The sequence below is a fragment of the Trichechus manatus genome, unplaced genomic scaffold (genome assembly GCF_000243295.1).
Source record: "Trichechus manatus latirostris isolate Lorelei unplaced genomic scaffold, TriManLat1.0 scaffold00097, whole genome shotgun sequence".
In the NCBI taxonomy this organism is placed as follows: Eukaryota; Metazoa; Chordata; class Mammalia; order Sirenia; family Trichechidae; genus Trichechus; species Trichechus manatus.
In genome coordinates this window covers 4,467,251-4,480,400 of record NW_004444033.1, presented here as the reverse complement: position 1 = coordinate 4,480,400, position 13,150 = coordinate 4,467,251, and the positions used below count along the sequence as shown (strand labels likewise).

General features: G+C 38.4%; 1 protein-coding gene across 6 annotated transcripts in view; it reads left to right on the top strand.

Moving 5' to 3' along the window:
* The window catches only part of UBE2H (ubiquitin conjugating enzyme E2 H), a 119,877-nt gene that overhangs the window by 83,188 nt on the left and 23,539 nt on the right, over nt 1-13,150 (top strand). For all 6 annotated transcript variants that reach the window (XM_023737102.1, XM_004382663.2, XM_023737107.1 and 3 more), the window contains 2 exons: nt 2,720-2,759; nt 4,048-4,100. In XM_023737102.1, coding sequence (XP_023592870.1) covers nt 2,720-2,759; nt 4,048-4,100 — 93 coding nt within the window. The remainder of the gene's footprint in view (nt 1-2,719; nt 2,760-4,047; nt 4,101-13,150) is intronic.

Sequence of the window (13,150 nt, the reverse complement as noted above, 5' to 3'; positions counted from 1 at the left end):
CAGCTGTTCTTCTGGAGAAAGATGTGGTAGTCTGCTTCTGTAAAGATTTACAGCCTTGGGAACCCTACGGGGCAGTTCTGCTCTGTCCTACATGGTCGCTATGGGTTGGAATTAACTTGACAGCAGTGGGTTAGGTTTTTATTTTTGTTTCTTTTTTCTTGGTTCTCTTAAAAGGATTCTGCTTTAGTTAATTGATGTATAATTAAGTCTACTTTAGAATGTTTGATACTGTTTATAATTTTTTCTTTGAAAGTTTACTTTTTTCCCAGCAGTTGTAGGGTTGCTATGAGTCAGAATCAGCTCGGCAGCAGGTTTTGTTTTGTTTTTTTTTATTATAGCTATACAGTGTAGAAATTGTGAAAAGCCAGAAGAGTAGAAATAATGGAGGGGGTGGGGGAGGTCACCAGAAATAACGACTGTTAATGCTTGTTTGCTTCTTCTAGGCTTTTTTTTCTTGCTATGATCCTAGTTTTGGTATAGGGAGGGCAGGAGGGTGTGTGTATGTGTGCGTGTTATGATTGGAAAAGTGCAAGGCAGAAAGTGTCCCCCAGTAAGAATTAAATACTGATAACATTTATAAACATTTGCATTCAATTTCTTACGTGTGCCTTAAGAAAACAAAAACAAAAGCGAATAATACATAAAGTACATTGTCTCTTTTTAAAAGGACTAATTTACAGATAGTCATCTTTTACTACCATTCCCAGTCCTATTCCCTGTTCCCACAGTAACCTTGACCTTGCACCCTCCCTGAAATAGTTATTTTTGTGAGTTTGGTATATGTTGGTCCAGTACAGTTTTCTCTACTTGTTATCATAGAGAATATGTAGCATTGCTTTGTTTTAATTTATTTAAATGGTATCATGCTGTAAACTTCATTCTGCAACTTGCTTTTTTTTTTACTCATCAACTTGATACATATTGATCTAGTTCATTACCTTTGTATAGGACCACTGATACATGGATTTACCACAGTTTATCCATTTTGTTTCTTGATTTTTAAAAACAATGCTGCGGTGAAATCTTCACATCGGTCTCTTTGGCCACACATGTATTAGTGTTTTTCCAGGGTCACATGGAACTTTTTATCCTGCCTTTTTTCCTCTTGACATTAAGACACAAACATTTCCATTGGCTTAATTTTATCTCTTTAAACCACATACCTCTTAAATCTAAACTTTGAACCATCTTTCATTTCCTTAATGAAAAATTAATATGAACTAGTAATTGTGCAAAGGGCTTTTCTTTTTGCATCAGAATAATTCAAACATTGCTGGACTCTCTTGATAATAGTGGATAAAACACGAAGCTATTTAAAAAACAGGATTTAAGAGCAAAAATTAGAAGCGTGATTAACACTTGGCGTGACTAGAGCAGGCGAGGACTAGAATATACCTGGGGTTTTCATATTCCTATCCCCCGTTTTCTCATTGAGGGAAGTTTCTTAGATTTTTGGAGACAACCTCTGTCCCAATACATCCTGGAGACCTTCCTCCAGTGCCACGACCTCTTTCCTAACTCTCTTCCTCTTCCTACTGAGGACCCCTCCCCCCAGCAGTCTCAACACTTTGTACACATTACAGTCATTTCTTCATGTCTCTTGTCCTGCTGTACACAGTGTCCTCCTCAAAAATGGTAGATCACCTTATTTCATTTTTGTACCCTGAGCGAGCACAATGCCTGATGTGCAGGTGTTGACCATAAGTTTTGAATGAATGAAAGGGAACTTGTGCTGGGGTGGGGAGGTTGGGAGGGATGGAGGGCAGGAGTGGGATGTAGTGATGGTGACGATCATCTTAGGAAGGAACTTCAGTTTATTGAAAGTATGGCATGGAATAAGGAAGTCCTAAAAGGAAATGAGGTATGAAGGAGGACAAAAGGACAGCTTTGACAGCGAATCTCTGCTTTAGAATACCATTTGTATATTTACAAACTGACCAAATCACAGATTTTCAGTTAGAAAATGAATTCATTTCTCCTTTGAATGTAAATATCAGTGTATTTGTTAAAGTCAATCCTTGCTTTTTTAGGAATAAATTAAAACACTTAGATCGCTGACAGATATAGCCACCTTGCAGAAATTTTTTCAAAAAATTCACTCTTTGATTCATTCCGTGGTTGGCCCAATTTTAATCAAATCTGGGTTTCCTGGAATGAGTAGACGAGAGTTAAAGGAAATATTCTGGTCTCTGTTCTTATGAAATCCTTTGTGGTTTGGAAGGGGTGCTCCTTTAGAGTTTCGACAGCTTCATTCATGTTCCGCACATGGTGTTATCAGAGTGGTACCAGTAAATGTGCTACAGAAGGAGAAGTTCACGTGCAGAAACTCCACCTTTAGAGATTGAACAATAACAAGTCAGAGTGAGCTTTCTTCAGCTTTATCATGACATGCTAGTTATAAGACATTTAGTATTATAAAGTCTCTTTTGGCGAGTACGTTCATAGCTCAAACAACAACTTATTTTTATGATTATTTTGTATAGGAAGTTTAATTGCTCCCAGAGTTTGCTCATTTGATTTATAGAACTCTGATGTATTTTAAGTAATCAGAGCTGTCAGGAGAATATAGTCTTATCGGTATCAAAAGATTTAGGTTTGAAAGTAATTATTTATGGATATTATCACCTTTTTCCAATACTGAAATTGTTTATAGAGGCTGAACTTAAAACTAATTGTTCTCTGGATACTTTTTGCTGCTAATTAACATCTCTTTTTACAGGATTCATGAATAAAATTTTCCATCCCAACATTGATGAAGCGTAAGTAACTATTTAAAAATGTTTAAATCTACCAGCAACTGCTCTCCATTATTTTAAAACAAACGAACAAAAAAAACAAACCTCAAAATTATCTTTTTAATTTTATTAGGAATAAGACAGTATGAATGGTCACTTAAACTATAGAGACCCAGGGATATGATATTGTAAACCAGTTAGTTCAAATTCTGCTGTTGTGTGACTTAGTTTTTTCCATTGTCATCCAGCTAACTTTGGTAATATTCCATATCTCAAGTCTCTCTGCATAGACACTATCAGAGATCTGCTTTCAGTATGCACAATTATTTTCAGCCCTTACAGTATTTCTCAGTTCTTGAGAGTATGGCAGACATGAATAACTGTAGTTTCTTTTTAGTTTGTGAATCTTAATTATGTCTTTTTTCCTTCTAATATTTTGTTAGTGTTTAAAAATGTGATACCAGTGCATCCTGTTTTATACTTTCAGTACATTTGGTTTTTTATTGTCATGAGATTAACTTTTGCTGTTAAACACACACCCACACATGAGGTATTCTGAATCCTGTGTGAGTAGGTTGTATTCATACATCATGCCCGCTTGTCCTTTAACACTTTAATGGATATTTTCTAACCATAAGGATATCCTCTTATATAACCACAGTACAGTTGTTAGATTCAGGAATTTAATATTAAAACAACACTTTTTATCTAATCTACAGTCACATTCCAGTAAGGTACTTTGTGGCTTTTTTTCCCTTTCAGTACAGTATTCAGCCCAGGATCATGTATTGCGTTTAGTTGTCATGTTTCTTTAATCTCCTTTTAAATCAGAACCGTTCTTCAGCCTTTCTTTGTCATTTACGAAACTGACATTTTTGAAGAATATAGACCAGTTATTTTACAGAATTACCTGCAATTTGGGTTTGTCTGATGTTTCCTTATGACTAGATTCAGGGTATGCACTCATGGCCAGAAAACCACGACAGTGAGATCGTGCCCTCTCCGGGGAACGCATTCCGAGGTGGTCGAGGGCTGTGTGCCCCTTGTTGCCAGTGTTAATTTTAACCCCGTGGTTAAGGTGTTATCTGGTTTCCCCACTGTATAGTTACTATTTTTCCCTTTTAGTCTATAAGAAGACACATAAGACCTTGTAAATATTCCACTGCTCATCGTGCTTCCCTTCAACTGGGATTCTTTTAATCTATTAGAAGCATGATTTAGTACATTTCCGTGATAAATAAAATTAGTTGCCAGATACATGCAACTAACTTTCTAATTTTTTAAAAAATGCCCTTCTTTCCATCTGTTTCAGGTCAGGAACCGTGTGTCTAGATGTAATTAATCAAACTTGGACAGCTCTCTATGGTGAGTTTGGCCATGGAATATTTTGGGGAGATACTGAGACACTGCCTAAAAAAATGTTGCTTGGCTTTTCTTCTCTGGTTTAAGACTTTTTGTTGTCGGGAATGGGAAGGGATTTTTAGGGCCTGAACGGGAAAGCTTGGATCAGTGAAAAAAGTATTTTCTCTTAGGTGCACATTCAATTTAGCAGTGCAAGTTTAAAATCATTTTGTGAGATTCTGAACTGAAGGTATAGTGATAGACTTATGCACACACACACAGAAGCATGTATGCAAACATTTTTTATATGTGTGTATATGCAGAAGCACATTGTATACGTGTTTAGATGTAATACCTCTTAGTTTTGGAAGAACTCCTAGGATTGTCCCTCTGAAGTGAGATGAATGAATTCAGAAGTCTGGGGAAATCATCTGTTTAAAGGCCAAAACCTCCTTCTGAAGCAAAGTAAAGAGTAATTTAGCCTTACCTCCCATGCTAAAATTGGCATCTCATCTCTTAGAGTGAATCAACAAATGACTTACCCAACTCTGCAGAACACTATGCTGAATACCAAGGAGTATGAGACCTGCTCTCCCTGAGCTTATAACTCGCTTGGGGAGCTGAAATATTTTCAAATATTTCAGCCAATTTAAAGTTAATTAGGGATACAAGACAGAAGTCTGTTCCCCCCCTCCACCCCCACATTATCCTCAGTCTTCACAGCCTCCCTGCTCTCTTGCCCTCACCTCCATGAAGCTTCCTGAGACCCCAGCTGAAAGTGCTCCCAGGACATCCCTCCATTTTATAACTCTCTTTGCTGGCCTGCTTTTATTTCTGCCTTACCATACCCATACCCGCTGCTGTCAAGTCGATTTCTACTCATAGTGACCCTATAGGACAGAGTAGAACTACCCCCATAGAGTTACCAAGGAGTGGCTGGTGGATTCAAACTGCTGGCCATTTGGTTAGCAGCTGAGGTCTTAACCACTACTCCACCAGGGCTCTATTTCTCCCTTATTTAGTTGTTTATGCTCATCAACTAGATTCTTTCCTGCATGAAGGGCTCCCAGGATGTGTGTCTGATCTGTCTTTAAGTCCCAGCACTCTCAGCGTAGTGCCTCTCACCAGTATGGGTTGAGAGGAATGGTACAGGTAACAGTTTCTGAGAGGTACAAAGAAAGGAGAAAAAATCACTTTAGACTGGGCTTACCAGGGATAGTTTCTTTTTGTTGAAAAGTTGTCAGACCTTGTAATGGTTTAAGGTAGGTAAGACATCTTGTTCCAACCACAGTCTGCAAGTCACCTTTGGCAGACATCCCTGGGCTAGGATGGTGCGTAATAATCCCTGAGGGAGGTCGGTCACCAACAGCACGTGGTTCATTGTGTTGGGTTTTTTCTTTCCTGATTCTACTATGCAAGAATTATTTCCTTTACCTGAAATTATCTCCCTGATCTGTGTATGGCTGACACTTTTTCTTGCCTCACCTCAAACATCACTTCCTCAGAGAAGCCTCCTTCCTAGTCACTGTCTCTAAAATAACAGCGCAGCACCCTGTTTTTTTAGGTAAATTTTAAAACCGGTATTTTTTTTTTTTTATCTGGCCCTACTAGATTGTTAGCTCCCTGAGAGCAGGGACTTCGTCTTGTTCTTCCCCATATATATATAGATATATACACATATGTACATTCATACATGTATATGTGTATATAATTTCCACTGCCTAGAGCAGTGCCTGGTATACAGTAAGGGTTCAAATATTGTTGCATCAATGAGTGAATTGATCCTGCCCAATTCTGTTTAGCATGGGCATTTTAGGGAGACAATAGTTTAAAAGGAAATTAAGCAGCAAGAGAGAATGTATACTCTGAGGCTGATTAAATGGATTTCTTTTAAATGGTTTTGGTAAAAGTGCCTCATGGCAGGCTGCCTGGAATATCTGATGTAATGATGTATTTTCTTAAACTACATTCACATTTTAGAAATGTACATATCAAAATACTGCAAGCTGGTTCCAATTACAATGAAGTAAATTGGATTTTAGTTTCACTGATTCTTTTACCATTGACCAGAAAAGATTTGTGGAAGAGGTTTGCTAATTCTGAAGTACCTTACATCTCAGAACAGATTTTTTTTTTTAAAATAACAGCTTTATTGAGTTTACAATTCACATACCTACCCATTTAAAGTGTATAATTCATGGATTTTAGTATATCCACAACAGATAATGTACAACCACCACCACAGTCAAATTTGGAACATTTTCATCACCTCAAAAAGAAGCCCCATACCCTTCATCTGTCACCCCCTTTTTCATCACGACCCCCCACTCCCCCCCGCGCTAAGCAACCACTCATCTACTTTCTATATGTGTGTACCTCTTCTGGACATTCCATATAAATGGAGTCATACAGTATATGGTCTTTTGTGACTGGCTTCTTTCACTTCACATGTTTTCAGGGTTCGTCACGCTGTAGCATATTATCAGTAGTTCCTCTCTTTTTATTGCAGCATAACATTCCATTGTATGGATATACCACTTTTTGTTTATCAGATGATGGACATCTGGGTTGTTTCTACCTTTTGGTTATTTTGAATAATACTGCTATAAATATTCATGTACAAGTTTTTGAGTGGACATGTTTTCCTTTCTCTTGGGTATATACTTAGGAGTAGAATTGCTGGCTAATATGACAACTCAATGTCTAACCATTTTTGGGACTGCCAGACTTTTCCAAAGTATTTGCACCATTTCATATACCCACCAGAAGAACGAACATATCTGGTATTGGAAGAAGTACAGGTAGCATGCTCCTTAGAAGCAAGGATGGTGAGACTTCATCTCACGTACTTTGGCCATGTTACCAGGAGGGACCAGTCCCTGGAGAAGGACATCATGCTTGGTAAAGTAGAGGGTCAGCGAAAAGAGGAAGACCCTCAACAAGATGGACTGACACAGTGGCTGCAACAGTGGGCTCAAACATAGCCACGATTGTGAGGATGGCACAGGTCCGGGCAGTGTTTCATTCTGTTGTACACAGGGTCGCTGTGAGTCGGAACCAACTCGATGGCACCCAACACCACCACCACCACCACCAGTGTATAAGGTTCAGAACAAATTTTAAAGCAGAAGGCCAACATGACTAAAATTTCTTCATGTTTATAAAATGTTTCAGTCTATTCTTATATTACCTTTCAAAGCATTTAATAAGTAATAATAATTAAACCTCATTGGTCAGAGCAAACTGGCAGAAAGGGTTGGTTCACATGATTTTGAGGTTTCCTTTAGACTTACCTAATCTGGGGACCTAAGCTGAATTTTTATTGGCAACCTGCTAACACCTCTGGCGTTGAAGGTTGGTTCATAGTTGATGAGTTCTGAATCACTCAATTTCCTGCAGTGGTTCTTGAAAGAATCTTAGTTTAAAGGACCAAAACAATTAATTCTAAAGAGAAAGTTGGCATGTTAACACAATATTCAGCTGAAAAGCAAAATACTTATCCTGGCAATCAGAACTTGTTTCAACATCTCTACTGTATAATATGGTAAGGAGCAGGGAGCTGCTTGTGAAAATTTTCTGCAATTAACTTTACCCCAGGGTAGGTATCATACGATGGGTATTCATATTTGTAGGATAACAACAATGCCCAGATGAAATTTCAAAATTACCTTTATCAAAGCCTGATATTAAATAATGTTTATGGTAATAGGAAATTTAGTCCTCTATTCTCACTGCCTCCCACAAAAGAAAATTGATTTCTGGTAGTCCATTTGACTCATTATTGCTTCTGTTCTTATCCTGTTTTCCTTTGCCAAGTGTAAATGTAGTTTTTTCATTCAGAAGCTTGAAATCATGTAATTGTGGTTTAATCACTCAGTAATTTAAAATTTTATATTGTTTAATCTTGCAAGAGAGCTAATTATAGTGGGTAATGTGGTTAATTTTGTAAAGATGCTTGTCATCAGGATGTCATCTATTGAGTATGAAGTTACCTATTGTTACTCTCGTGACATTCGAAGGAAAGTAGCAGATGCCGTCACAAAATGGATTAATTTTGGCTTCCTGCACAATAGCATCCTTTTTTTTTCACATCCCTTCCTGCTTTTCCAGATCAGTGATAAAAGCTATGAAAAACTTAAAATGTAGCAGGCCTGCATCAGGAATCATAACTTGTAACTGGAGGAGTCTGGAGTCCAATTTCATAAACAGCTAATTTTAAGGACTGATGGAAGGAGAGATGACAAGTTCATTAAGCCACAAGTAGCTGTTTAAGCTCCCTTTCTATTTTGCAATATTCCCTTTTAGTCCAAAATATATTATCCGTAGTTAACTCCTGGGCTCAGATCCCTTCCCTGCAATACAGACTTCATCTCCATTGCACCCTTCTGGGCCGTGTGCTCTTGACCCCTGCAAATTGAGTTTATCTCTCTCCAGTTTTCATTTTACTCATTTGTTGACTGATTTGGTAAATTACATATTCTGTGGCTTAAGTTGTAAACAAGTGAAGTGGAAGACATAATTTTCCTATAAAATTGGGCAGCTTACTTCATGTTACTTACTTTGGACATATTATCAGAAGTGACCAGTCCCTGGAGAAGGACATCATGCTTGGCAGAGGGTCAGCGAAAAAGAGGAAGACCCTCAACAAGATGGATTGACACAGTGGCTGCAACAATGGGCTCAAGTATAACAACGATTGTGAGGATGACACAGGACTGGACAGTATTTCGTTCTGTTGTGCATGGGGTCGCTAACAAAACAGAGTCATCTATGGAATCAGTAACAGACAGAAGTTGACTACAGCCTAAGGAATGGTTCAGGAGCTTTGAGATTAGACAAAAGAACCTAAGTTTTCTTTTATCAGACATGTAGAAAAATTTTAAAACGCAAATTTATTTCATAGTACTGTGGCGTCGTCTAATGAATTAAAGCTCTCCCATGTTGGAAATAGTTATCGTATCTTCCTTTTCAGCCAGGTGGCCTCTGAATCTTCCCAAACAATTCAAATTTTGGTCAAAGGTAATTTATCTTAAAATAATGCTTTGTGTTGGGTGATTGTATGCTATGTTTCTAGGCATTTTAGCATAGTTAAACACAAAGAAGAAATATATCTATCTGTCTGCATGGGTGATTGATTGGCCAGCAACTACTGTTCAGACAGGCTTGAGAACTGAGTATTGATCCATCTGTGTTGGAATCACAAAACTCACCCTGCCTTTGGGACAGCTGTATGTTGTGAGTCTCCTAGACAGAGGTCAGGTAGAGCATTTTCTTTCCAGCACTACGTGAGAGGTGTCATCTGCAGTAGATAAAAAATATGCGAGTTTGGGGTTTGATGGCTTCAACAGGATTTCACTTAGTGACCTACCTCCTTTGTCTGTTGACCTGGAGGTCTTCAGATGTGGTGGTGGTATGTGGCTCAAGAGCTTAATTAGCTAGGCATAGCAAAATGGTGTCTTCACGGGTTGAACAACTGGGATATTTATTACCAATACTACCTTCACTGGTGGTTAGTATTAGAACCATGGAATAGTTTGGGCTTTGCAGGTCGTGGGACATGAGCCAGCCTAAAGGCCAGCCTCCACTATGTTCTGCTTTCTTTGGGGCTGTAGTTTCAGGACTCGGTCTTGATTATATGGACAAACAACCCTGATTTTTTTTCTCTTCCTTTGCTTGTGATCACTGTGTATAGGTAAACTCTTCCCCACAGATGGCTACTTAGCTTGTAACTCGGTGAAATTATCTCATTGTTATTTTATGACATCAAGGACAAACTAAATTACTGCCTAGTAATTAAAAAATGTAATAATGAGTCTTAGTATGAGCTGCAAGAATACCCAACTAGGTAATTACATATTAACTGCTTTCATTTCTGGAAAGTTAATGACAAAACCTATTGCCATGTTTTAGCTTGGAATCTCTTAAGATAGGCAGGGTTAAACCAGGTTTGAAGTAGGATGAATGCCCTCTAAAAAACACCTAAGGAAGGTAGGAAACATTTCGAGATTGACATGGCCAAGGACAGTGTTTTTTTTCTTAACTTTTTTTTTTTAACAATAGTTTACTGTGTTTTAGGTGAAAGTTTACACAGCGAATTGTTAAGTGCTGTCAAGTCGATTTCAGCTCATAGCGACCGTATGTACAACAGAACAAAACACTTGCCTGGTCCTGCGCCATCCTCTCAGTCATTGCTGTGTTTGGGCCCATTGTTGTAGCCACTGTGTCAGCCCATCTCATTGCGGGTCTTCCTCTTTTTCGCTGACACTCTACTTTACCAAACATGATGTCCTTCTCCAAGGACTGGTCCCTCCTGGTAACATGTCCAAAGTACGAGAGACAGAGTCTCTCCATTTTTACTTCTAAGGAGCATTCTGGGTGTACTTCTTCCAAAACAGGTTTGTTCTTCTGGCAGTTCATGGTATATTCAGTATTTTTAGCCAACATTGTAATTCAGAGGCATCGATTCTTCTTCGGTCTTTCCTCATTCATTCTCCAGCTTTCGCACGCATATGAAGCAATTGAAAATATATGGCTTGGGTCAGGCGCACCTTAGTCTTCAAGGTGGCATCTTTGCTTTTCAACACTTTAAAGAGATCTTTTGCAGTAGATTTGCCCATCACAATATGTCATTTGATTTCTTGACTGCTGCTTCCATGGGTGTTGATTGTGGATCCAAGTAAAATGAAATCCTTGACAACTTCAATATTTTCTTGGTTTATCATGTTGTTGCTTATTGGTCCAGTTGTGAGGATTTTGGTTTTCTTTATATTGAGCAAATTAAGTTCCCCTTTAACAATTTTTATACATATTTTTCCATACCATTGGTTATAATTTTTACAGGGTATAGCATTCTCATTATTTCCATTCTGTATACTCTGTTTCCATTGATCTAGCTTGCCTTCTCTTCTTTGCTTTTGGGTAAATGTTGACCGTTTGGTCTCGTATAATTAATTATTTAGGGGAGCACATTACTCACAGGTGATATTGTTTATTTTATAAGCCAGTTTATTATTTGGCTGAAAGGTGACCTGCAGAAATAACTTCAATTCCAAGTTCAAAGGGTATCCTAGGGCAATAGTCTTGCGGGTTCCTCTAGTCTCTATCAGTCTAGTAGATCTGGCCTTTTTTAGGAATTTGAGTTTTGTTCTACATTTTTCTCCCATCCTATCCAGGACCTTCTGTTGTGCCCCTGGTCAGAATGGTCGGTAGTACTAGCTGGGCAGCGTCTAGTTCTTCTGGTCTAGGTTAGTAGTGGTTGTGGTTCATGTGGGCTATTAGTCCCATGGACTAGTTTCTTCTTTGAGCCTTTGATTTCCTTCATTCTCTTTGCTTCATAAGAGTAGAGACCAAAAGTTGCATCTTAGATGGCCGCTCGCAGTCTTTTAAGACCCCAGATGCTACGTACCAAACTAGGTGTAGAACATTATCTTTGTTATGAAGGGTGCAATGGTTTTGATGAACAAGAGCCTGTTTTCATTCTGATTTCTGTAGTAGCTTTCACTTTCTTCTGCAAATCTCTACAGTCTAAGTACATTGCGGTAAGCAGGCTGCAATTAGGCAATGACTGGGTGCGTGCTTTCAAACATTCCATGTTCTGTAGGTACATGCCTCAGGTTGGTGACCTAGTGATCTGGCACTTAGTAGAATGTATTTGGTATCCTCCAGGTTGTAGTACCCCACATCTTTGACATTGCCCATTCCTACCTATGACAGAAATACCTGTTTTTAGCTTGGAATTCTACCACTAAGTGAGATTAAGTATATCTATCATGTACATTGCAAAAATTCTTTTGTTTGGTTACTAATTCTTACTAATTTCTACTGCTTGCAGTTGCTTTATGTTTTGTGTGTGTGTGCTGCACGCACATGTACCAATTTGACGCTCTTCAGTGAGACCTTACTGTCTTTTTAAAAGATCCCCCTGGACTCACATGAGAACATATGTGGATCAGATGAGTTCAGACCTTTTGTATATTTTATCCACGCGTAAAACCCTCTCAGTCAAGTCACTGTATACGTTCTTGAATTTATCGTTTAGCAGATTGGTGATGGGGTTATATTATTCCATTGGCAGCACGTTAGCGTTCAGTGAATTAATACAGCATGGCAAGCTGTGTGGCAAGCCACTTGCACACCATGGCACCACAGGAAGTCATTATGGTGGTCTGTTTCAGTTTGCCACATGTATGCCCTGAAAACAGCTGTGGAGATAGGTTCTTCTTCGTTGAAGTTGGGTTCATTCAGTGATTTTCGAGAACGTTGTTATTTAATTTCAAGGCCGTTTCTTGTTTCATGTCCACTGCCTATCTGAGAGTATGCTACTGATTGACTTCACTGAAGTTTTCCTCAAGGGGGTGCCTGTCATCTTTAAAGACCCTCTGCTTACCAAGACTTTTTCATCTATAACAACTGCTTTGAGTGCAGTGCTGATCCTTCAATGGATGAAATGTATAGATTTTTTACTACTTTTTTTTTTTGTAGAATTTCACTGTTTTCTAGCGCTCACAGGTGACACACAGGAGAAAATTAAAGAAGTAAAAAACTCCAATCCATTAATATTGCAACTTCACAGGAGCTGGTGGAAGGTGGAAAGGAAAAGATCTAATAATTAACCCAAAATTATTAAAACCAGAGGAAATCTGGAAATTTTATTTATTTGCCCTTTTTTAATCTTATAAAAATTGGCTCTTTTTTTTTTTTATGTACGTAGTAGATACAACCTCCCCGCCAAAAAAAAAAACCTTGTTGAATGAATGAATGAAATGAAATTTTAGCATTGATCGTATTTTAACACATTATAAATTCATGCTTGCTTAGCAATTCATGATGAATTTCAATACAATTCCTTATAAGGTGAGCAAAAGTCAACCAATGGGATTTTGAAAGATCACCTGTGATTTTCTCTAGTCATTGAGGATATGGATAACATGGTTGAAATTCCAGGTGACCCCAGGGAAAGAGGAGATCTATTTAAGTCACGGAGCAAATTATAGTTCTAGACCACTGGAGTGGATTCCTGGTGATCTCTGCCCATCTTTCTGCCACTTCAGCCCTGTACCCCTGTTGAATTACTG